At 44.3% G+C, this 27,259-nt stretch overlaps 1 protein-coding gene across 4 annotated transcripts in view; it reads left to right on the plus strand.

Moving 5' to 3' along the window:
* The first annotated feature begins 686 nt into the window (after nt 1-686).
* Nucleotides 687-27,259, plus strand: part of Ptpro (protein tyrosine phosphatase, receptor type, O) — a 210,808-nt gene continuing 184,235 nt past the window's right edge. The window contains exon 1 of one of the 4 annotated variants that reach the window (XM_017592851.3): nt 687-1,288. In XM_017592851.3, coding sequence (XP_017448340.1) covers nt 1,214-1,288 — 75 coding nt within the window. In that variant the 5' untranslated portion in view covers nt 687-1,213. The remainder of the gene's footprint in view (nt 1,289-27,259) is intronic. The other 3 variants (XM_039108278.2, XM_039108279.2, NM_017336.2) reach the window with 3 other exon arrangements.

The raw sequence follows: 27,259 nt of genomic DNA on the forward strand, positions 1-27,259 counted from the left end.
GGACCGTTAGTGTCTCTAGCTACTCATGCAAAAATTCCCAATCCAAACCTTTACTTTCCAATCCCCCTGCAGAGAAAGATAAGCACACGCAGTACCTCCTGTCTCACGGCAAGCCACTATTCCTCAGCTGTGCCCGGGAGAACAGGTGCCGCCCTCCTAAGTGCACCAGCGAGGTGCCCTTTCCTGTCACCTGGTGCCACACTTTGAAGGATAAAAACAAAGTTCCATTACCTCGGGACACGCCCAGGACATTGAGGTGATAAAAAGAAACGACTTAATATTGTGCATACCACTTTTCTTTTAAAAAAAAAAAAAGAGTTGCCTTTCAAAACCTACACAAAACCTCTAGAGACCAATAAGTAGACACGAGACAGTGCAAGGAAGCCATTGCCTGAGACTCTAAAGCCTTGGATTAGTTACTCATAGATAATTCAGAGTACTTAGTGTCTTCACACACAGAGGGAACATATAACACACATATTCTAAATATGTCTAAAATACTGTGAGTTAGGTGTGGGTATTACGACAAACGGGGGCAACTCAGAGAATTACTCACAATTTTCTGAGGTGAGTGTGGGGCTGGGGGCACATGAGATTCGCCCCCCTCTTTTGGAAAACATTTAAGTGTCACGTGTCACTAGTGGCTATGAGTACAAGGGCAAAGGAACGGGGGTTGAGAAGGACCTGGGATAAGAGGCAGAGGGGAAATCCCCGCAAACACATCCTCCTAGGAGACTCTGGAGGGGCTGAGGCGGAGCGTGGTCTGGGGGCTGCCTAGCAATGGGAAGCGAGCAGGCCCTGGTGGGAGGACCTGAGATCTGCACTTGAGGAGTTCCTTGCTCTGAGACAGAACATCCCTGTTGCTAGGGGCCGCTGAGGGCTGCGGAGCCCGGGCAGCTCCCTCTGCACGCCGACCCCTGCCTCCCGTGGCAACCGCTGTAGCTGTGGCGCAGAGCCTCGCCCACTGCCATCCCCACCCTCTCCATCCTTAGCCATTAAGCGACGCCGGCTCCTGGAACGTTCTAGCAGGAGTCAGGCACAGAAGAGGAGAGCGATCCATCCGGAGGCGCAGGAGGACCTGCCAGGCGACATGCGGCCGCCTGGAGCCGCCCGGGCGCCCGAGGTCTAAGGCTGCCAGCCGGGACTGGTCATTTTAAGCGCCACGGGGACCCGCTGGCGCTGCCATCCCTCCCGGGTTCCTGGTCGCGCCACGATGGGGCACCTGCCTAGGGAAAGGCGCGGGGGCCGCCGCCTGCTACCTCTGCTCGGGCTCTTTGTGCTGCTCAAGGTAGGGACCCCCCCCCCCCCCCAGTCCTCCGAGATGGGGATCCATCCCGCCGTGGGGAGCTGCGCGCTCAGGGTGCGGTAGCCAGGCGGGGAGCGCCAGCCGCGCACGCTTTGTCCTCAGCGCGGTGCCGGGTGGGCTGCGGGGCTGCGGGTGGAAAGATCTGGAAGTTTGAGCCTTCCAGTTGTCGCCCTTTGTACTCTGCCACCTCAGTGACAGGCTTGCGGGATAGGGCTTTCTCAGGCAAAAAGGAGGGCACTTTCTTTTAGTGGTCCCCACTGCACCCCAATGCCACTTCACCTTCGCGCCCTCCCCCAGTGGAGCCTCGGTAAGGCTGCTTTGTCTCAATCAATTCGCCTTCTGCGGGAATCACACGCTGAGCTCTGGACCAGACGCACTGGCCAGGCGGGGTGAGGGAGAGGGTTCCATTGAATAAGGAATTAGCTCAACTCCAGGGGACGTCTCTCTCCCTGTCCTACCCTCCATCCACTTGGGGATGCCTGGTAAAAACTCTACACACTTTCATCCTCACGTTACAGGATGCTGCCACTGATTTTAATGGTGGAATATATAATTTATAAAATCCACCTTTTCTTATCCTCTTTGGAACGTGCGGCTCAAAATTGTACTTTGAAGGAAAAAGTGAAAAGGAAAATACTGTCTAAAAAAAACCAAAATCTTGACGCTTGAAACATGCAGTTGTTTTTTCTAAAAGCGGTTTTCTTGGCATAAGAAGGGAAGTTAGGAATTGGTTCCCCGTCACTCCTGGTTCCAAAGGTCTGTTTTGCTTCTCTTCCTAGTCCTTTCTCCCTTCTTGCCCCAGAAACTCAAGGATGGCCACAGGTGATCCGGAGCTATCCTTTCAGCACCACGAGGCTACCTAGCCTGGGTAGGTCAGCAGTTAATGACTGCAAATGTTTCCGCATTAAGGAGTCACTACGTGCTTATATGGTCATTAATTATGAATGCTCCCCAAGGTTATAGTGAACGGGACTCACGAGTCCCCCGTAGCACAAGTGCAAAGCTACTCTATGTTTTCTTCTTGTCTTCTGGATCACAGGAAAATGCAGTCTCCGGGTAAACAGTACACGAGTGAAGTTGTGAGCTGTATTCCATATGTGCTCAATTTTTAAGTTGTCCGTCATTATTTTATTTTAAAATCTTGTAAATACTAAATCCAGTTGCCCGTTTCACCCGCTTCTCTTTAGTGCACACCACGGATACAACATGCGTACTGAGGTTTTTTTTATAATTAATTTTTCTAATCGTTTGTCAGACTTTGCAACAACTCAGATGTCTAGATGACACCCTTTGAGAGCTTAAGACGAAAAAAGGGAGGTACATGTTTTCCTGAGAATAGCAAAGAAGCGCGCGCGCGCGCGTGTGTGTGTGGGTGTGTGTGTGTGTTTGTGTAATATCTGACGTACATTTAGCCTTTGTAATAACTTCTGGGTTTTGTTTCATAGTGGATGAAATGAGACTATGTAGCTTGAGAGGAAAAATTGAATGTTAAGTTAAAATGGGAAGAAAAATGTGTCAGAAGTTTGAACTCAAGTCATGATAACAGACTGAGAAAATCCATCAGGGGTAGCGTGGTGGTCTCTGAGTAAATGTAGCAGACGTTCCCTCTCTTTAACATAATAGGTGTGTGTTTCTTAACATTTGCCTGCAAATGTCTATTATGATAAGCTGCACACCATAGCCCATCACTGAAAAATCCTACTTAAAGAAGTATTACACTAATGAGAGATAAATAATGTTGCAAGGGAGGTTGTTAATATTTATTTTGTGGAAGGATAACATTGCTTCACTTTAGTATAAAGCATACTAGAGAAAGGAAAGCCTACAAATGGAAAAGCCACTAAGCCTCAATCTTCAAAGCATTTTCACACGTGCTCTTTGATTGAATCACACTTCCTTACAGTTAAGAAGAGATGTTCAAAGCGCTAAATTAGGCATCTAGTAAGATATCATACATTCTGTGTGGTTAGTATGCTATATGGCACTTTGGGAATACAGTATAATCTCTTTATAATTTTGAGGGTTTTTAAAATTCCAACTACTGAACAAAGAACCAGCAAAATGGATGTAACCATGCATGTGGTGGCACGAACCTCAAAAGTACCCATTATTAAATGTCAGATCGTCAACCAGATCTCAATGCTACAACCTAACGTGGTCCATGGGCATGAGACAAACCATTCTCCCATCGCCTATAAAAATCCATATCCTTAATTATGACAAGCGTCTATTCGTGTTATATTTATATCCTCCATATGAGCACGAATTTCTAAAGAACGTAAGTCAAGTATTTCAACTGTGAAGCTTGATTTACACTTTCATATTTTCTATGATTTGGGTGGATTCATGCTGTGGGGAGATAGGGATGAGTATGATATTCAGCTTATAGCCCATTTCTCTGAGGGACCCTGGGAGGGGCAGAATGTTCAAGGCTTTGTACAGCGTTGCTTGTGCAGGCTTTAGTAATGGGTCCCTTTAACAAGGTAGCCCAGGTTGTCTGAGTCAGCCACTGCACTTCATGCGGCGACCCATGAGGTGGTGTGACCTACACCCAATACTGGCCATGGGATGCTTAGAATTGTATATGGATGTTTGTGGTAAGCAAGTATGTACAGCTAGATACAAAAAAGATATCAAAGCTCTGTTATCAATGAAGAGCCTTCTGGTCTCAAGTCTTCTGTCTATGGATCCAATGGAAGGCTTATATAGTATCTCCCTCTTGTATGTCTTCCCATAATTCCTGCTAAAAACAGAACAACATCACCTTTTTACTGCCTTTCCTGAAAATGGCTTCCTGTATCACCCACCCAGTCAATACCAGTGCTTTGTCAACTAAGCTGCGGACTATGACCTCATCGGAATTTGAAGTCTGTCTTCCCTGAAGTGTTGCTTATTAATGGTCAACCGGAAGCTCCATGCTTCACTAGTAGGCTTGGCATGGGTTCTTTATTCCTTTGTTATCCAGTCATATTTCTATTCTTGCATTAGATGTCATCAAAGATCATTAACTTTGAAACGGGCTCTAATACTTTATTTTTTTAAATACCTGTGTTTAATATTTGAGTGTTATGATATTGGCCAGTTAGCTCTTACTCAGGATAAATGCCTTTGATCGTGGTCTTTCTGACTTTCTCTGAGATCTCTCTGTCTCTCTGTCTCTGTCTGTCTCTCTTGCTTACTCTCTCATGCACACTCTGCGTGTCTCGTTTTCCCATGGAAATTTTATCTTGAGTGTTCTGTGGATGGTTCACTGCCTCTGTGTTTGCAAGTGGTGGGCGTTGCGTGGTGGGTGTGCACATTTCTGCCTTAGATCTTTATGATGTAAAGGACTACTGTTGTATGACAGAGAAAATGCACACTATGCCTCTGCCTAAAGCATAAACCAGGTCACTATATGTTGTGTGAAGTATGTGCCCATGTGACAGATGCAGGGACAAGAGGTTGGTATTAGGTACCTTCCCTGTCACTCTCTATTTATCTTATTCATGTTTTTGAGACAGGATCTCTCACAGGACCTTGAACTCACTGTTCAAGACAGGCCACTGGCCAGAGAGCTTTGGGGACCGCTCGTGGGGTTACAGACATGTTTCCACCGCTGGCTTTTTACACAGGCGGTGGGGATGTAAACTTAGGTCTTCCTGTTTGCACAACAAGCACTTTAACCACTGTGCCTCCTGTCCTGCCCTCAGCCAACTTGAGTCTTGAGCATTTGGAAAGAAGCTTTATGTGGGTACCACTACTGTGGTCGGTGGCAGTGGGGCAACACAGGGAACTATAGAGCAAGCGCCACAGAAATCCGTCCTCCTCTCCTCTAGTGTAATGAGTCCAGATGCACGGATCCACTGATGTCCCATTCTTATATGTGTAGCCCAGTGCAGAGAGGAGCTCCACCACACAGGGGTTCATGGCCCTCATCTAATGAATCCAAGTGTGGTTGGTATAAATTCTTTTGAAATAAAGTTTTATCTTCTAACAGTTGTCTTCCCCTGTGTGCTAGCATCTGGCATTAGAAGTGTGACAACAACTTAATAAACTGGATAACAGTTTTCTCCACTCTATAAATAGCTTCCGAGCATTCTGAGATATTATAATAACTGACTTGTGAACGTGTCTATATAAGGAAAACATGAAGAGCTATCATTATAACAGTTAAATAATCATAATTATAATGTAGTCACGCACTATAAATAGTAAACCTTTATCAATCGCATACCAATATATTATTAAAATCACAAATGGAAACACAAACTTATTATTTTTTCTACAAAAAATAGGTGTACTCAATAATATTTTTTTTTATCACCAATGTGTCTTGAGTGGTTACTTGATTTTTATTGGTTAAAAAGCAGTAACTGGGGCCTAGAGAAGTGATTGGGAGATAACAGTGCTTACTGCTCTCGCAAAAGACCCAGGTTCAGTTGCCAACACCCACATGACAGCGCACAGCTGTCTGTAACTCCAGCTTCAGAGGGTCTCACGCCCTCTTCTGGTCACACAGGTACTGCACAATTATGGTATGCAAACCACACACACACACACACACACACACACACACACACACACACACACACACACACACACGAGGAAAGCACTTGTTTACATAAAATAAAAGTTTACATAAAATTTATTTTAAAAAATTAATTTGAGAAACTGAAAGGAGCAGTGATAAGCAGGCATGCTCACAAGCCCAGCACTTGGAAGGTACAAGGTTATACAGTTAGTTGTTGGGCAGAGTAGCCAGAGTTAAAAAAAACAAAGGACAAACCAAAACCAAAAAAAAAAAAAAAAAAAAAAAAAGCCCTGGAAACTGGGAATGGCGTTGCATGTCTGCCAACCAAGCACTCAGAAGCCTGAAGCAGGAAGATTTCAAGCTCACGTCTACCTATGCTTACAATAAGATGGACTCCTTTCTCAAAAAGGCAAGTCACAATTGACATGCTTAAGGTCGAATGGTTCCTAGAGAAGCTAGTGCGTGCGTGCGTGCGTGCGTGCGTGCGTGCGTGCGTGCGTGTGTGTGTGTGTGTGTGTATCCTACAGCCAATACAGGTATATTAAAAATATTTTTGGCTCCCGTTCCGTATCACCACTCCCCATTGCTACTGCGTCAACATTTCTGTATTCCTAGCCGTCGTCGGAGACCCTCTAACTCTTGTTGAGAACACTGCCTGGAACGGGTCCTTTTCAACCCACTCTGTTGCTAGTTCCCGTGGAGGGATTTAATCCTGGGTCACTACCCAATCACTTACACAACTCTTCTATGGAGCCTATTGGTCTCGTGTTTTCCTGCTTAAAATAAGCGAACGAGAGCTTCGTAGCACACTAGTGTCAATTGCGTGCGCCGTGGTTTAAATGAAAAAATATCCCCCATTGGATTATGTCTGTGAACGCTTGGCTCCCAGCTGGTGGCACTGTTCTGAGAGGCTGAGGACCCTTTAGGAGGTGGAGTCTCACCAGAGGAAGTGGGTTCCTGGGATTTTATAGGCTGATCCCATTTCCGCCTGCTTCCTGGATGTAGTGTGAATGGCTGGCTGCCTTGCGATCCCGCCTTCTCTGCCCTGTTGGGACTCAAGCCCCTCTTAAACTGTCATCAGAGCACACACTTCCTCGCTTAAGCTGCTTCTTGACTTCACCCTGGTGTAAGTAGAAGAGGTAAGAATGTGAACAGGTTCAGGTGTGAAGTAGTTAGCACAACGAAGACTCCGTTCTCTTGCGCTATTGATTCCAGAAGGTTCCATATGGTTTCTATGAGCCATTGAGGGAAGTATGTGAAAACACAAGCTATAATTACAGCGACAACAAAAAAACAACTTTATAAAAACCTCTCGTGCAATCTACAGCCACTGTTGATGTTTTTGTTTTCTTTTCTATGTGTGCTCCAGAACTCCGCAAAAATAAATAAATAAATAAATAAATAAATAAAAATAATTAAAAAATAGATTATTTCCCCCCTTGCAAACAGAGTCCTCAATGCTAGAGGAACAACCATGCTGTGCTCACGTTTCTTAACTATTTCAGCATCTAATTCTACAGTGAAGGATCTTTTCTTTCCTGGGGTTTTCTAGATGCTGACAGACAACACAGCTTCTCTCTCTCTTCTGTGTCAAGTACTGCATTACAAATCTCTCTCTCTCTCTCTCTCTCTCTCTCTCTCTCTCTCTCTCACACACACACACACACACACACACACACACGTAATTTGTGAAAGAAAACGAATGGCGTGGGAATGAAATGAAATCTAATGAAAACAGATGGACCACCACCATCTAATTGTGCAAATATACATGCTATCCAAAATTCGTATCTGTGTTATGTGCACCTGTGGAGTAAAAGACAACTTGCTGGAGAAAGTTTATTCCTTCGCTCTGTGGGTCCCAGGGATGGAATTCTGACAGGCAGGCTTGGTGGTAAGTGCCTTTGCTCACTGAGCCACTCCACATACATGTGCTGTTCTTAGAATGCTTTTTCCAAAGAAGAACAAAGTGCCATTCACTCTCCTGAGAAAACTGTTCCTGTCTTAAAGTAAATGATACACCAAAGAAACCTAGTTTGCACTGGTGATTCATGAGCTTTTATTACTAAATGGCAAAGGCAAGAACACTCATCTATATTTTCAATCTATAGATCCAATTATATATATATGATTCAAATGATAAATATTTCTTTGTGTGTGTGCTATTTCATTCAACTCTCTTAAGACAACTGAGACATTCATTTTGTTCTATTTCTTCCCCCGGAATACAGATCAGTCGGCTTGTTTATGGATGAGAATATGGCAAGCCCACATGCTCCTGTTTATGATCTTGCACTATCAAGCCCCTTGTCAACTTAGTTCATTTTCTTTGCCTTTTGGTTTTCCTGAGCGAGCAGCCTATCCACGATTGCTGCTGGCTCAGTCTTTTCCAGAAACCAGGGAGCACTGGGAAATTACCTTCCCTCTTCAGTATGATGTCTGTCATTTGGATTGCAGGACAGTGATTTATTGTCTGGTTACATCCAGTCAATCACTTACTGATCATCCATTAGATGCCAAGAATTGACTAATGCTTGAGGGAAAGAGTGGCTAACGGCCACTTGTTAACCGCAGTGGGCATAAAGGGGGCAGAGATACAGAATCGGAAACATGTCACACGATGTAGTTAGATGTGTGTTCACGTGGAGGGCATGTAAGAGAGTACAGAAAAGACATAGAAGCATCGAGTGGTCGAAGGCTAAACACGAGCTATATCCTGAGGCACCGGCATTTTCTTTTTCAATGTAACTGGTGGGCACGAGACGCTAATTGAATTAATGTTGTGCTCATTAAAATTCTAGCATATAGCTTGACAAACAGATGATGAAAGCTTCAAGCAGCTGAAATACAAAAACACATATTTGAAGAATATACCCACTTGTGTATGCTCACTTTAAATAATCCTGGGGCAGATTGGTTTATGTGAATGGTCTTTTACTGCATTTGTTACTGTGGTAAACTCTGGTTAGTTCTAGTGGCTTTCTATAACTTCAGTTTCATTTTTGTCTGTTGGCCAAGTGTAACCAGAATCAGGGAGAAAGTGTAATTAAATTATTTGTACTTTCACATCCGTGGCTGAAAGCAATGAGACCCATCACTCCGTGAATTTGTGAGAAGAAAGGCCATCTAAAGGCCCCGTCACAGGGCTGAGCAGGTAAAGGTACTTGCTGTCCACCACAGTGGCCCAAGTTTAATCCAAGAACCCACATGTCAGAAGGAAAGGATTCTGGGAAGTTGCCTTCCAAGGAACATACATGTTTCATGGCACTCATGTACTCTCACATAACACACAAAAAAAAATGAATGTAAAAACAATTCAAGTTGCATATACAGAGTTAAAAGGTATTAGAAATTCTTGCTTTAAGCGAATCTAAATTTAATTTATATATTAATTTAAAATAAACTAATAAATTTAAAACTTTAATCAACTATGAACCTCATATAAATATAGAACCTCAAAATGAGAACCAAAAGAAATTCCCTTCCTGTTGGCTCAGTCGTTAAGAGCACTGGCTGCTCTGGCAGAGGACCCAGGTTCGGCTCCCAGCATCCACGTGGTGGCGCACTACTGTCTGATGCTCTGGTTCCGGGGATCCAGTGCCCTCTTCTGGCCTCTATGGGAAATGCATGCACTTGGTACACATACCTGCAGAAAAGCATTAACACACGTAAAAAGGATTTAAAAAAAAAAAAAAAAGAAGAAGGAAGGGAAAGGAAAAGAAAGGAAAAGAAAAGGAACTCTTCCCCTGTGTATTCCTTTCTGTCAAGTATTCTATTACAGTAAAAAGAAAACCAATTTGTGTCAGGTGTGTTCTTGCCCCAGACCACCAAGAAAAGTGTGACATAGTTGTCACTAGAAAATGCCTAATATTTAACTGTACTTAAAATTATGAATATTTATTTAAAACAAAGCCTTTTAGTCAAATTTGACCTGAAACTGATGAGGACCTTAAACTCCTGATTCTCCCTCCTGCCTCTCTGGGAAACATAGCATCTTCAAATTCCTAGCTCTTAAGTTCACTATCAAAGAAAACTGGGTGTGGTGTCATGCCCCCAGGATCCCGCACTGGGCTGAGGGTCTGGAAGCAAAGCCAGAGGATTACAATTCCCAGAAAACACCATGAGATTCAACAACAACAACAACAACGAAACCACAAACAGAAACAAAATTAAGTGTACGTTGTCTGTGATGCGTCTTTAAACATTGAGATATGTGGTTCTCCTCTTCAAGATACAAAAGAGAACCAGGCATTTTGGGTTAAAACGCACTGATATGAACCATTATTTACACTTAAAGGAAGTGGCAAGATGTGACCAAACTTATTATGCATTGTGCTGTGGAATTTCCCTCTTCGGTTTTCCCTAACCAAATTATACTTTTTAATTAGTCTCTCAGAACCGGCTACAGGCTTCACTCACAGTGGTTAGACTCCAGGGATTCGCAATATGGAAATGCTTGTATGCAAAACTTTTCACTAAAGTGATTGCAAGAGTTTAGAATTAAATACAGCGGGCTGTAGAAACTGAGCTTAAGCACTGGTGAAGTCATCGTTATTCTTGTTGTTTTTAATTGTCAAAATCTGCTAAAACTCAGCTACCGTTCAGGTTATACGGGGCTGAATTCTTGGATTTATATTTTATGCATATGAAACTCAAAAAGCCTACAGGGTCTTTAAAGCTATGTTCACCTGTGTCCTGTTACTGGAATTGTTTCAACTCCTTGATCTGTAGAACGCCTTTCCTTTTTCTTAATGGAGAAGTAGGAAGACTTTCTGTTGAAATTCTTGTTGCTGTGCTGAAGTCTCCAATCAGCCTCCTTGATGGTCTTTCACAGATCTGAAGTGGGGAACTCTTCAATTGCAGTATTCAACGACACCTGAATCAGATGTGTATCAATAGTCACAATGATTTTATATTAATATATTAAGAATTCAAAGTAGACACTGTAACAAAACAACAGACACAGACAGAAAAAGAAGAAGGCTTCTTCCTAAACGGTAGACCTCAAACTCACTACCCTCTGGAAATATGTATTCCAAACTTGTTCCCTATGTCTATTCAAAATACATATACATATATGTATGTGGGTTCATATATACAGTCAAAAACCATTAAATTGCCCTAACATGCATGTTCTTCTTTCTAAACTGTGCTATAGTTTTTCAAGCCTTTATATTTTTTCAGCCTTCTGAAATTTGTTCCATTAAACCATAAGCCCAAGGGCCAATTATATAAGATTCACACATATGTATTTACACTAATTAAGGGCATATATTATCATAGATACTGATCACAGGCATGACACGCAGATCAGGAATTTGAGGGTAAGGGGATTGTTGCTTGCATGAGTGCTGTCTGTCAGTGTGAGCGGTTGAAAATCAAACCACTCGCAGAGCTTTCCAATGTCATACTGACAGGATTTTATTTCCCACTTTTTCTAAACCAAATCCTATCATAAGAAAGTAAAGAGCAAAGATTGTCTACTGGGTGGAAAAGTAAAGATTCTGACTTGTATTCTAACTGTGTTCTGTACTAGCAGTATGACAGCAGTGCACTGCCCTATTCATGGGAGAAAAGCAGGGGTGGCCCTGTGTGTTACTGTCCCTTCTATTCCTCCAGTAGCCTAGCCTGAATCCCTTGACTTCTAGTTTCCTACCCTCGGAGGGAACTTCCTTTCACATAAGAATGGGTGACACTCTTCTCTTGCTTGACCTTGCGCCCTGGGGCTGGGTAATTGGCCTAGAACTGAGCAGCTGGTCTCAGCGAAGCTCACTGTAGGCCTGCAGCTTTTGGGTCGGACTGAAGCTAGAATCCTCAGGACCTCGCCTTCTAACTGATTGGAAAGTAGCCATGGGCGCGGCTCTTTGTCATGAGCTCAGCTCCCGCCCTCAATCATAAAACTGACAGAATCATTTTATATGAGGGAAGAAGCAGGCAGGGGCAGAAGAGACTTCAGTAAGACTGTCCTTCAGGACAAGAAGATGGATCTAATCTCTTGGACTCTACAGGGCCACTCCACAGGTATAGAGAACAGCCTCAAAACACCAACCCCACCATAGCTGAGCAGGCCCCGTATTGATTCTCTCAGGGTTATGGAGGAATGAGAACCACGGTGGTTATATGATTTGTCATACCAACTGGGGCACTTCTGTGAGCAAAGAGATCATTATACCGGGGTAACCGACATGAATTGACCTGTTCTGGGAAGACCAGGGCAGATGGACCCCTCCCCGAACATACGACAGACATCACTTTACACACTAAAGTGTCACCGTCTCCTGACCCTTCTCACCCAATTCTGAAACTTTTATCCTAACAACTAACATATTGGAGGCTTCAGAGTCACCCAAAGAAAGCCTGCACCTGGGGGGTTGTACCAGCCAGATGTGGACGACCATCACGACGCATGGGAAGCGTTAGAACCCGTGGCCCATCCATGTATGGCGATGAGGACGTAGTGACATCACCTCAATGAGAGTAGACTGAGTGAAGCAATGAGCTTAAAATCTGGCATTCTGTGTGGTTATACTTATGCAATATTCTTGAGAGAGTGAAGTCACTGAGCTGGGGGATTGATTCCTGTTTACCAAGGCTTGGGGTGGGGAACATGGGAAGAGTATATGTGTGCACCTGTAAAGGGGCAGCCTGAGGAAGCCTTGGGATATGGCCAAGGTTTTCTCTTGATTGTGACGGTAGTTCCCTTGAACCATTCATAGCTGTAAGATCTGGCTGTCTCCGCAGGCCCACATTCCAACTTGTACATGTGCCCAAGTGCATCCCTGAACCCCAAACGTGTATATTTTCACGAGTACGTGTGCGACTGGTGGAGTCAGAAGGATGGTTACCAATGACAGTTTCATAGTTTGGGTGTTTTTCTTATTTCGATAGGCAACGTTGCTACCACCAGAGGAGGTGAAATGAAGGCTACGGGGCCCTTTTTCTGTACATTTATCTGTGTGTACCTAGGAGGGGGATGTATGCATTTGTGTATACATGTGAGTGTGTGAGTCTGCTCGCCTGTGTGTAGCAGCCGGGGAACCATTAACTCTGGTATCTCCCTCTACCACACTCCTTTATTTTTTGAGGCAGGGTTTCTCTCTCACTGAATCTGGAACTTAACCATTTAGGCTGGGCTAGCCCACTGTGTCCGCTCACATCCCACTCTCTGCCTGCAATGCTAGAGTTACAGAGGTAAGGTCCACACTGCTCAGATTTTACTCACTGAGCCATGGCCCCAGCCATTGCTTTCGACTTTGTGTAAGTCCATAAAGATTTCCAAGATTCACCTTAGTGCTTTTGTTGTTTAGCTTGCTGGGTTTTTATTGTGTCTGTCAGTCCCCTAAATATTTTAACTTACCAGCTGACAGATTTAGCCTCTTGCCTATAGCAGCTCAGAAATAAGATAATGACATTCACAGGGGAAGTGAGTCTATCTGAATAAATGCATAACATTTTAGGAAAATGTATGCAAAATTGGAAAGGACTAAAACACAAAATACTATTAGCCCGCAGACTGGAGTTTATTTTGAAGGAGGTTGCACATTTTTATCTGCAGTTCATAAGACTCGGCTTGCAAATCCTTAAAACACCCAAGAGTTAAGACAGCCCCATTCACAATGCTCACACCAACACTGAGGACACACCCCAGCGACTTCAGAGGAGCAGAGGAAAGTGGCGTCATGAAGTTGCCCTGGTGGGATAGAACCACGATAGGTGGCTGGTTGACAAAGAACAGTCTGTTTTTTGTAGCGGATTACCTTAGGGCACGTCATGAACCATGTGAAATAAATTAGAACGAAATAGAGTGCGCAAGGTGAGTTTCCAAAGTCTGAGTGGAAAGTGTGGTGGTTGGAAGAGTTTTGAAGAAGAAGAAAATGTTTAGTTCAACTGCTCACCCTTAAACGTATCCAGGCTCTCCTGTGAGGATGAGATTGTGCCCATTCTTCTTTTAAAGATTTGTTTATTTTATATATGTGAGGACACTGTCGCTGTCTTCAGACACTCCAGAGGGGGGCGTCGGATCCCATTACAGTTGCTTGTGAGCCACCATGTGGTGGCTGGGAATTGAACTCAGGACCTGTGGAAGAGCAGTCAGTGCTCTTAACCGCTGAGCCATCTCCTGAAATGAAGTCGTGTGGTCAGAAAAAATCTGTAGCGTAGATGAAGGTAACGTGGACACAGGAAAGCTTAAGGGACAGTATATGAGAACACTGTAAAAAGCTTAGACACAGTAGCCCATTAGCCCGAAGAAGAAGGAGAATACACACTAATGAAGACCAGGGCATAGGGGTTGAAGGAACGTTTGTTTTGATAAAGAAATAAAAGCTCGGGTGAGTCCCGTTCAATAGATTTGATGGAGATTAAGTCAGGGGAAATCAATGAGCACATCTGTAGGGAAAGCAGGGTATTAAAATAAATGTGCAATCATTTTGGAGATACACAAAATACCAAAGACCTTAATAAAACATTATCAGTGACAAACTCGAGTTTATTCTGCGGCCAGTTGCAGACTGAGCTGTACTCTCGCGAGATTGATGTGGGATGAGAAGATTCAACCAGGTTTAGGAGGCTTGAACAAGACGTGGATGGATTCAAGCCCTGAACGGAGAGTAAAGTCTGTGCCCCCAAGTGACTCTGCACCAGAGTTCCTCCCGCACACATTAGGACGCACTCCACAGCGGCAAGCATGGAAAATTATCATACCTCATTTTAGCTTTAATTGCTTTTATAATTCTGAATTTGCTGTTGAATGCAAATGCTTAATTCTAAATACGAGTTCTCTGTCTTAATTAGATAAAGTAATCCTCTGTTGCTTGGGTAGCTCAGTAAATTAGTCCCTAGACTTAAACTCTCCTGCATCCCGTGGTTTACACGTTAATCTGTAGCCACTTGTACAGACAAATGGGACACGAATGTATTTTTTTTTTCCAGATTTATGTTGTAACCGTTGGCATGCCTTCAAATTTGTTTCCTTTGGATGTGACTAAAAATTACTCTTGTGACCATAATAATTATAATTTGTGTTAATGTAGTCTCATAATTGTGGAATTTCCTCTCCAGGATTTTTCTTTATTTAAAGCTGTGTGTTAAAATTGCATGCTGGCAGCCCCCAAACAAACAGAGAACGCCAGCAGTGTTAATGTACAGCCAACACTCTCTGTCTGTCGGTTTCCACATCTGTTGACTTGTCCAATCTCACATTGGAAGTCTCCAGAACACTGTACCTCCACTGACCACATGCAGGCACTTTTTCTATTACTAATTCAGAAGAAATTCAGTCCACCAACTGTGTAGTGTTTATACCACAGTATCTGCTCTAAATAAGCGAGGAATTGCTTACAATATATAGAAGGGTGTGCCTAGATGACACCATTTAGAGATTCTGCCATTTACAGATACTGATACCACCAGGGTTCCAGGGACCAATCCTGTGGGAGGAATCAAGAACCAGTTGTAGGCACAAATGCTAACTCACCAATCAAGGCTCTGCAAACAGGGTCATATCAACGGGTCCCCCAAGGAACCAAGCAACGAGAGTAACTGGCAGAGATCGTACCAATCCGTCCCAGCTTCACTGCCTCACTCCCGATGGTGATGACACCAGGGACACCATTGACACGAAGGACTTTCATGCTATGTTCTACAAATGATCTCATCCTGTCCTTGCGTGGCTTCCTACCGAGTTACAATTATTTCGGTAATGGAGAAGCTGAGTTACAGAGATGCTCTGAAGGAGCAATAAAGAGTCCCTGCTCTTTGCATGGGATAGCTAGAAGCACAATGCCTCACACACAACACACTTTGTCCGATGTGGTCTTCATTTCCCGTCTGTCTGTCTGTCTGTCTGTCTGTCTGTCTGTCTGTCTTCCTCCCTCCCTCCATCCTACTACAGAAGTGTCTCGAGACTCTTGTGACTGAATCTTCTCTTAAGCCCTTTTGTGGGGGCTGACATTTGGCTAGAAATCCGGCAGGGGTTCATCCTGATAACAATCCTTGATCATCCAAAACCTTCCCGGTGTTTCTCAACCTAATTTTTGCCCACCAATCTGTCAGCCACGTGCTTGCACACCAAAGCCCGCTGTCAGGTTCTGTGAGCTCACAAACATCAGGTTCGTGCTTCCATTTATCATGCCCTACCTTTCAGGGCAGGAGGGGCTTCTCCACCTTGTTGGATAATTACTCAGAGTTGAGCTGTAACGAACTGGGAAGGAAGATGCCCACTCTCAACGTGTGTCTGTCCACACCTTCTCCAGCCCACAACGTAGATAGCAACTTGAGATGCCATGGCTTCCTGGCTTTGTGTGACTCTTACCCATAAAACATGCCTATCCCTTTAAGAAAGGACAACAACAGTTTTTACACTAATGTCTTCCTTTTGATTGCATTAGGTTTGCAAATTAAACCGATTAATGGTGGCATTCGGTGAAGCTCTCAGCTCTTCTGTTTAATACTCTTATCTGACAACGTGTAAATAGAAGACATAATTAATTACTCACGACTTGCATGTCAAGTTGAATAAAAAATCACATCCCCAGGAGGCCTGCTATTACATATCTGACTGTTCTGGGAAATTGGTTTCACGAGGAGAAGGCATACCTGGAGATACGGGTTTTGTTTGTTTTCCTATCCATTTTATTTAATTTATTAGAGTGTCTTTAAAAAGATGTGGAAGAAAAACATGACCTGCCAACACGATTTGAAAAGGCTTATTGCATTTGCCCTCAAATGGTTATTTTTCCTTTTGTTTTTTAAAAAAAAGTGTTTTTCAGTTTTTATCAGTGGGATCATAAACTCCGTAGCTGAGAGTCTTTTAAGTGATGATGACTTCTTACAAATTACAGCCCCCAGAAGGTGACAGCTCCCTCTTTAGAATGCCCAGACACTGATATAATCAACCAGCCAGAGCGTCTTCTGCATAAATGGCCTCAGCCTGGGACTGGGAGCGTTTGAGAGTTTACAAAGGCGGAGGGGGAGGGGTCTTCATCATGTCTTCTATCTTATCTGTCTAGAGTTGAGCTGAATGAAACGAGGTCCCTGCTTTAACTGGAACATTCCACAGTTCATATTTAGCTCTCAATCTGTTCTATGGTAATTTTTTGAGGGAGCGGACGGTGTCTGACAGAGCGCTGTGCCGCCGTGAGAGGTGGGCCTGCTTTTGTGGCTCCTCATCTCCCTAAAGTCTTGACTTGGAAGAATTTTTGAATGGGCCTTCCTTGTGATGGAGATTTAATAAAATCAGTGTTTGCCTCAGGTCAGGTAAGCTGGCCATCAAGTAAGGCCACCAAGGAAAGTTCCCTCACCCCCCATCACTCAGCTACAGCACCTCTCTGGGGAACAAAAGGACGCTTCATCACTTCCGTCTCACGGGAGCGCCGTGAAGTCTAAATGAGGTAACCCGTGAACACGCTTTGTAAACTGTAAAGTGCCATTTAAGGATGCTACCCTATGAGAGAAGATGACGTGGTCTGCTTCCTTTACCTTATTAAGAGCTTTTCCTTCTTGTCCTGACTCTGTGTGTCTGCTTGTGTGTCCCGGAAGTCTTCCGTTCAAACTCAAGCACCTCCCTTTTATAAAGTGGGCCAGACCTGAGTTAATGGACGGTCACTTGTACTCACAGCTTAAGTATGTAAGTGGAATTCCCTGTTGCATCAATGTCCTGAGAGGTTTCTAGAAGATGACAATACTTCTATGTCAGCTCTATCATTTATTGGTGATCAAACCCTTAATAAATGTGAGTGTGCATCCTAGTACACACGGTGCTACCAGTATTACTTTTGAGTCTATGTGGGTGGCCCATAGTTATCTGCCTCATGCTATAGGCAGCTATCATTCACTCATTCTTATCAATACATATTTGGGTCCAGTTAAATGGCCAGCACAGTTCTCATCACTGTTTTCTGGGGTTTGTAAGAGAATGTGTGTTTATAACACTAACCCCGACTACAGAGCATCCGGGCTCAGCATAGCCTATGTTTTACTCTGTTTCCTACAAAGAGCCCTGCTAGGTTCTTAATGTCGCAAGGGACATTTGTTCTGAACTCCTGTTTCCCCCAGGTACCACTGCTGCCTTTCTAGGCTCTACGTTTTGGATATCAGTTTTACCCACTTCAGCATCTTTGCCCATGCTCTCAAAATTTATTCTCCTCTTGAGATATAAAGACTCCTTTTCTGGGCCAAGCTTGTGCCTTATGTTTTGATTCTCTCCTTGGAGCTTGTCAGTTTTAAGTCAATCAATGTCATTTCTGTCACAGTGATTTTTTTCAGGCATGTCTGAATTCCCCGTAGACATGAGCTAGGCTCTCCTTCCCCGACCCCACCCTATCACATTAACAGTTGAAAAATTACTTGTCTAACTGTATTTCCCTCTTGTTCACCTTGGCCATTTCCCCGGAGACTTGGATAAACTGGCAGCCTAACCATAGGCCTGGCAGCCGACAGGCAAATGTGGGAGAGGATGTTGGTTTGGAGATGATTATCCAACAACACAGTCACCACAAGGACAACAAAATGCCCATGCAAAATACATTATTTTCTGGCTTTTGTGAAAGCCTGTCATCTTAATCCAACATGAATTTGAATGTAAGGTCAAAATTGTATTCATACTTTGCCCCATCCATTCACCTCCAGAGCAATTCAGTTATCGCATAGTTCTGAGAACATATATTTGGGCATCGAAATTGGAACTGATGGAGGACAGAAAGTTGGGTGGGAGCAAAAAGGGGGATCCTGGGGGGGGGGCGATGAATGTGATCCAAACAAATTGTAGAAAATTCCTGAAGAATTGGTTAGCAAAAGACACAGAGTTGGGGGGGTGGAGAGTGGAGCTTTGAGGAATTAGGGGGAAGAGTGAGGATTAGATATGATTAAAAGTACATTGCAGATGTGTAAGAAATTCTCGAGACACTAATAAAAGTGTTATATGGGGAACAAAGGAAATGTAGGATTAGAGGAACAAAATTTGCCTCAAGAGGTGGCCACTGAACATGAATTAAAATGTAAAAGTTGTAAAAATAAGCTTCACTGTTCATGTGAACCCATCCTGGGTGGAAGGTGGGTTTGTGTATGAGACTACATAAATCATTACCAGTATCTAACCAAATGTAAGATAGATACACTCTGTCTTTCCGATTGGGAGGAGGACATTTCAGGAGTGAGGTGGAAGTCCAGTGCAATGGAAACCCCATAAATCTATGAGGGTGATGCTGGCAAGGCCTGCTTGCAATGGGGGACACTGAGCCTGAAGAGACCATCTCCTATAACCATGTATGCCTCAAACAAAGGGACTGGTACCCCAACATGGCCACAAAACCTCCGACCTACAGTGCCATGCCTGTAAGATGTGCTGGGACCGGAGCGTAGCATAATCATCATCAGAGACACCAGAGAGACGTCATCCACTGATGGGAGCGGATGCAGAGTCCCACGGTTAAACATCGGGCAGAGCTCAGAGTCCTGTAGGAGGACTGAAGGGAGGATTGAAGGAGCCAGAGGGATGGAGGACATCACAAGGTCACAACCACAGAAGCAACTGAGCAGGACTCAAGTGGGCTCCCAGAGAGCAGGGAGGCTGTCTGGGTCTGACCTGGGTCCTTTGTATACATATATTACATGTGTTGCTAAGTGTTCTTGTGGGATTTCTAACAGTAGGAGCACGGGCTGTCTCTGACTCTTTTGCCTGCCTTTGGGACCCCTTTGCTCCTATTGGGTTGCCTCATCCGGCCTTGATGTGAGAATTTGCGCCTGGTCTTACCGTTGCTTGCTAAGCTGTATTGTGTTGATGTCCTTTGGAAGTTCTGCTCTTTTCTGAGGGGAGGTGAAGTGGTCTGGGAGAGGTGCGGGGAAAGACTGGAGGAAGGAAGGAGGGAAGGGAAGGAAAACTGCAGTCAGGTTGTAGCATATGAGAAAAGAATAAGAAAAAGAGGAAAATCATTGGAATATTAACAAATAAAGCAGAAATGTTAGTTAATAAAAATATTGATAGTATTCTTACAAGCATTCAAAATATAATTTAGATCTATGAGAATATATGTATTATCTTTTTATTTTATTAAAGAAATTTGCATATGATAGAAAAAATAATTCTGTCTTTAAAAAAAATGAAATAATAAGAAGAAATGTGCACCCCTCTGAATTTCCTGTTTTTGAGCATTCTTAGCGTTGCCTCCCCAGCGTCATGTGAATGTGGGAAATCCGTCCCATGATATTGAGAATCAAAAGTGAACATCATCCACATGGTTGTGGAAATGTGTTTAGAAAATTTAACCCCACTAGCTGACCCTCTCAGAGACATAGAGTGCTTTTCACGGACGCGGTGTTGACCATTGAGAAGGCTGAATCGGCGCCTTCGTAGTCTACCAGCTCTCCCTGCAGGAAACCGTAAAACCTGAGTGAGTCCACGTAAGTCAGGGAGAGGAATGACGCCGCCTCCTTCCCGACACCACCATTTCTGGTTAAAAGAAGCGGAAGCAAGTTCGGTGTGTGTACATTACTGGAACAGTCCCGCGTTGGAAATTTCAGATCTTTCAGATGGTGTGAGATCAGAGTGGAGAGTGAAGTTTCCCGACGGCTCTACAGAAGAACAGGCGTTCACATGTGCGATTCCGTGGCTCTTTTCATATGCTGATCTCCATTCAGTATCGAGTCTTTCTCTTTTCACAAACCATCTGGGAGACTGACACAGTGCCTCTCACCAGATGGCCTAGCACGCCGATCTCTCACTTCCACGGCACATACTTCCATGACAAGCCCTGAATACTTTAACACAGTGCCGTTGCTCAAGAATTCCTCTGCTTGCCGCGCTGCGAACCACCCCATTGTCGCACATTTTATTTCCCGGGGTCCAAACCTCACATGATTTTCATCATGTACAAAACTGTTCGAGGGATCCAAGGAGCTAAACATTTCAACTGAGAACTATCCTGTCTTCATTCCCCTTGTCTTTTTACCTATCATTCCCTCTCTTCCCTGGTCTCTATGTTTCTGGTCCATGCTCTATCTCTGGAGTCCGTCCTTTTTCCCTCTTGCCTCCTCATACTCACTGCCTTGGAATGATCCGTGAAAGCAGCAGAACTCAGCCACAATGTGTGCTCTGGCTGGAGGCTCGCACAACTCCTGAGTCTAGAGTGCAGGCAACTTACACCACTCCACACAGGACCCAGCAGTCTTCGGTGACTGCGTTACAATGTGACTACATCTTCTGGGGCTGTGGTCTGTGAAGTTGTTTCTGGAGCCCTGATTTCCACTCCCTCTGGTCTTGAGAAATACAGGAAACCACTGAAGGACAAAGACGTGGGAAAAGCCTTTCTACAGCTCAGATACACATCCTAACTATCTTCCCACAGCCCTCCCCTCACTGCTTTTAAGTTTTGTGAATTCTTCTAGACATTTAAGATTCAAGGAGAAAGTGTGAATCGAATTGAGAAAGTTGACTACTAGGATTGGCCTCGTGCCCAAAGCATCTTTTCTTTAAGACCTTCTGTGTTCACTTCCTTGTTTCTTTTGACTCTTAAACCTTAGAGCTTCCCTGATCCCTGACACACAGACTAACTGCACAGGAGGAGTTTCAGGGTTGAACATAGCAGAGTGACTACTATGTTTCCCCTCTCTGTTCCCTGAGAAAGTCCCACTACTGCAGGAACATACAGAGTCTTGCCTCGGATTTCCTTCCCATAGATCTTCCCACCAAAATTTCGGAATGCCTCCTTGTGCGTCATCCAGTCACTCCTGATGTGTGCTGCCTTGGAGGTGACAGCAGCCAGCTGGGGCTTCTGAAGTCTCCTTTCCCATCCTGTTCTCTCAGTATAGAGCCAGAGGAAGTTGTCTGCCACTTGCCAGGAACAGGGAAAGACCCAAGGAGCAGATCCTGTTCAGCATTGTCTAACACTGAACTCAGGCAAGCTCGATGTTCCCCCTGGTGGGATTTTGTGGAGTAGAGCACCCACCAGTCTTCACAAGAAACCTCTGTATCTGCTCGGTGTGGCTAAGAGGAGGAGTAGGAAATTTGAGATATAAAAAGAAGAAAATCGAGTTCTGGTGTCAGGCAGGAGGACGGGTAGCTAAATCATTTAGCAAAAGGGGACACAGTTGAGCAAGATGAGTGTTATCCTATGGCCTTGATTAAAACATATAAATCTCTTTCTGAGTTTTCTGAGAAAGGCCACATTCTTCTGGGCCTTGAAGTAAATTCCTAGTTCACCACCTCTCCAGTATGTCTCCAGTCTTCACATCCTATGTTGTGCTGTAGTCCTTCTGCAGACGTATCCCTGGCTCTGGCTCCCCACCATTTCTCAGCACCTAGTCCCCAGCAGGTACCATTCTCTCTGCCTCACAGTTCCTTCCCATCATTCTCTCTTCTGGCTCTTGTCAATCCTCCAGCCCTCAGGTGAAGGCACTGCCCACAAAGTTATCAGACTCCTCCCCTCTAGGACTGTGGGGGCTCATCTGAGTTCCTCCTTCCCCTTGAACTGATCCTCAAGAATGGACAACTTCTGTGTATTCCCCAAGACACAGCTCGGAAACCTTCTCTTCTTTGCGTCCACTGCAGCCTCCGCCCAAGGGAAGCAGACACTCAAAGCTTAGTGAATCATGAACACAAAGCTATGGCTGTTGTTGCTTTAAATGGTGGTAGCAATATTTATCTATATATTCGCTTTCCTGACTAGGCTCGAATATTAACTTCCTATTATTAAAAGATATTTATTTTTTCAACTGGATATTTTTATTTACATTTCTTTTTTCTTTTTTCCTTTTTGTTTATTTTTATTGGATATTTTTATTTACATTTCAAATGTTATCCCTTTCCCATTTTCCTGTCCATAAGCCCCCTATCCCATCTCTGCTCCCCCTTCTTCTATGAGGATGTCTCCCCCTTCCTGCCTCCCCGCCCTGACATTCCCCTTCACTGGGGGCTCCAGCCTTGGCAAGACCAAGGGCTTCTTTCCCCTTGTTGGTGCCCAACAAAGCCATCCTCTGCTACATATGCAGCTGGAGCCACAGGTCTCTCCAAGTGTACGTAAATATCTTTATTATCTTTGACTCCACCTGCTCATCCTTTGGGTATATTTAAGACTTTGCTTCCCTGTTCCCTGTTGCTCTGTAAGAAGGCAATAAAGTGTCAATTGGCCTTTACCTGGTATATTTCTTAAATCCTGACATACACAAATGATCAAAGATTTTTTTAAATTAATCAGTTCGTTCACATGAACATCTTACAAAATAAGCTTTTCTATAAGTGTTCGCACAAAGAATAGGACAAGGTATTTGGGGTAGCTTCAGTTTTTTAGATTTCACTTTCAATTAGAAAGCTACATTTCGTTTAATATTCCATTATAGCTAATTGGTATGGCCATATAAAGAAGAAGGATCTAGAAAGCCTAATAAATAACATAACAAAACCAAGTTTGTGACAAAGAAGGTGGGCATGGGGACACTGGCCTGGAATCTGAGCATTTGAGAGGCTGGCACAGCAGAATCTCATGTTCTAGGGCAGCTTGAATTATAGAGCAACAGCCTGTCTCAAAAACTAAACACACACGTGCATGGGGGCACACACACACACACACACACATACACACACATGCACACATACACATACACCACACACATAAACACACACATACACACACATACACACACATACACACACATACACACACATACACACATACATACACACATACACACATACACACATACATACACACACATACACATACATACATACACATATACACACATACACACACAAAAACACCTACACACACATACACACACATACACATACACACACACACACACACAGACACACACACACAGGGCTACTCACACATGCCGGATAATCTGATTTACTCATGATCTTACATAGACCGAGCTCATCATTCACCACACCAACAGCACAGGTTTGTTGTCTTGCAGTTGTAGACATCCAAAGTAGGATGTGGTTCTCACTGGGATAGAAGAAAGATGTCACGGGGCTGTGTTGCTTTCTGTAGCTTGAGGGGAGAATCCTTTTGCTCATCCAGGGTGCTGGCAGAATCCAGTCCCTAGTAGTTGTAAGACCAAGGGCCCCAATTCTCATAAGCAGCATCTAGACTCTAGAGTCTGCCCACCTCCGTGTGGTCATGACCCCTTCCTGCCATTTTCATAGCAGGTCCAGACTGCACATAGCCTTGAGTTACTCTCCTGCCTTCCCCTTCCATGTCTAAGGATTTGTGTGATTAGACTGATCCTGACTGGAAATTGCAGGATAATCTCAGCATTTTGAAGTCCCTTAACTATTTTAAACACATTTATAGATTCCACACATATGCTTGGGCGTTTATTATTCTCCCCATTAAAAAGGCCTTGCAGATAGCACTGGGTGGCTAAAAAGGCATCCCAAGGATGCTTTAGAGGGTTTTTAAGGGAAACAATAGAAAACGGATACAGAGCTAGAGTAAAGGCATGGGAGAGGATATTACTAATAATAACATAGGCAGCTTTCATAGGCTTTTCATAGCCTGGATTATCTCAGATGTAAGGAAGAAATCCCTTCTTCCTCCTCCCTCCCTTCTTTCTTTCCTCTCTTCCTTCCTTTTCCCTCCCTCCCTCTCTCTTTCCTCCATCCCTCCCTCCCTCTCTCTCCTCCCCTCCCTCCCTCTCTCCCTTCCTGGCAGAGTCTCACTGTGTAGTGGGAAATAAAAAAGAAGCACTAAGCCATGCTAATGCCTGCTACTCTCTGGCCCCAGTGGGTCTCCCCCACTCCCCACCTAGCCCCAGTGGCAACTGTCCATCTCGCTAAGTTCCCAAGGCAGGTAGTGCCACACCAGCCTTGTGTAACTAAGGACTGCCCATCTCGCGGTTACAATTCCCGGTTAACCCATTAAAATCAAAACTCTTGAAGCTTGTAATTTATCAACCAGATTTATATCAGGAAATTCCCACCCCACAAAACATCCACACAGTAAACTCAGAGCCAATTGATATTGGTATAAACCGCCCACCTAGATAAGACAAATTGTCCTGTAATCACCCATCACTTATAAGATATTCATAGCTACCTGTGGCTATTTAAAGCCACACAGATCTGGGTCGTCCTTCTCTTCCCCACTCCCTTCCTTCTCCCTCTCCATCTCTCTGTCCCATCTCCAAAATTCTCAGCCTGCCTTTCTTTTTCCCTGCCCAATCACAGGCCTTGACTTATCTTGTGCCTGCCCTCACCTTCATAGAGACATCAACCCTCCATGCTGTGCATCTCAAGCTGGTCCCAAACTCTCAAGACTCACGCCTTACCCTCTTCATACTAGGCTTATTTGTGTGCACCACCACGCCTGGCCCGAAGTCTCTTGTTCTGGTGGAAAACAAGAGTTCACCCTGAGCCATGATTGGAAGGGACACCTCATCTGAGGCTGTATAGGAAGATGACTAAAGCTGAGGCAACACCAGGGAGGCTGGCAGAATGCCAGGCATAGGCCCTGCACCCTGATGGGTGGGGTTGGAGCTCAAGGAGGGCCCACCGTGTCAGGTAGCTCTGCGGTGTGAGCAGCCAGCTGGACTATAAACTCTTTGTTTAGGACATACTTGTTAACCCCCAGATTAGCATATTGACTTTCTGCCGCACCAAAGCTGCTTATCACTCAAGTCGAGCAGCAGATGGGCGGTTCGGCCAATGGAATGGAAGGCTGAGGCTGCGAGGCATCGTTAAATCTGGCTTGGATTTGCTTTTTTGGAAAACGGGAGGAGTTTAGCCAAATACTGTTCCTGGTCCCCTCAACTGAAACTTTTTAGCTGGAACTAATCGCCATCGAATATTCCGGTACAAGATTTCTTGCAACTGCCTATCTACGTTTTACTAGAGGGAGAAGCAGCCACTACCCGCACAAGACTACCTCTGTTGTCCCAAACACACAAGAAGAGACTTGCACATGGCGGAGCTGTTTTACACACAGCCGACTTTTGTCCTCAGTTCGCATGCACACACAAGTCCCATTGATAGCAATGGGAGCCTCAGACATGCGGCGGAGGGCAGAATTGGCCTGGTGAGCCTGCAGGCTTTGCATTCCTTTCTCCCTCTGACAATTTTAGAGTTGCATCCCCCTTTAGAGGAAGAGTGTTTGGTTTTGCATCCTCCTCCTCCTCCTCCACCCCCTCTGTCTTGGCCTCAAGATGCAAAACATAAACTAGAAAAAGTACTAGAAGGATCGGGCTCCTCACATAAAATCAACTGTGTGAGGGACTTGGAGAAGCTGAAAACTTGGCAGTTTCTACATTAAAAAAATATCTATATATACATATATATATATATGGCAAAATACTTTTCTGTCAGTGTCCCACGGTCTCTGAGGTCTAAGAGCTTAACTTTACAACCATCCTGGGAAGGAAAGCAAAATGGTGCCTTTCAAAGAGTGTGACAAAGCACAAAATTCTCAAGTCCAAGATTTAATTTGCAAAAGGCAGTATTTTATACCCATACCTTCTATTCTTTCCTAGAGGAATCGCACCTCTCCGTCTCCTTTTCAGAGGGTTCCCTGGCAGGCTGGCTAATCAACATATTAAATCTAGGACACAGAAACTGGTCCAGAAGCAGGCAGACAAAGCCAGAGACAGAAAATGTTGCATTCTATTTCTGAGATTAACGGGGTCAGAGACTAACCCTTAAAAAGAGGAGACAAAAGGCTACCCAAAATGTCAGCTGTTCACCTCCTCCTTCTAACCCATGGAAAGATGTAAAATGAAGCAAAGAGAAAGGAGAGAGAAATATTTGAAAAACAAAAATATTCTCTCTCTCTCTCTCTCTCTCTGTGTGTGTGTGTGTGTGTGAGAGAGAGAGAGAGAGAGAGAGAGAGAGAGAGAGAGAGGGACAGACAGACAGACAGACAGACAGAGACAATGGAGAAGACAAGAGACTTATGAACTTGGATCTAGTCATCCTTAGTAGCTTTTCTCACTGTGGGAGAAAATCAATTATTTTTGTTTTTAAATTGGTTTTGGTTTGGATTGGATCTCTAATGATGTATAGCCATTACCCAGATTTAACAGCAAAATAAAATCTTTTTTTTTTTCATTCCCTGTGAAGACACATGCCTCCACCCAGTTTTTATAACACATGCAGATGCTCGTGTTTCCCCTGATGTATGCATCCTGGAGTTTTACAAAATAAGTAGCCTTCCAGGAGACACTTGTCTGCAAACGACTGTGGTGCTCTGTACATGGGAGAGGGGGGCAGGAGGATTAGAGTTGAGCTCATGCGTCTCCCGTCTCTGCTACATGTAGCAAAAGCAGAAGCCAGTGGGGACCCTCTTCGTGGATGTGCTTTGATGCACTTTGAGAGGGAATCCAATTACCTTGGCCCTTGGCTCTGGTCCAGTGAGGCATCTGATGGCATCTGACCCAGTGTGCAACCGTGGTAATGGATCTGGTGACAGCTTGAGTGGGCTACAGCGCTCACTCCCTCAGCCAGTGGCCAG

Source organism: Rattus norvegicus, chromosome 4 (assembly GCF_036323735.1).
Source record: "Rattus norvegicus strain BN/NHsdMcwi chromosome 4, GRCr8, whole genome shotgun sequence".
Lineage (NCBI taxonomy): Eukaryota > Metazoa > Chordata > Mammalia > Rodentia > Muridae > Rattus > Rattus norvegicus.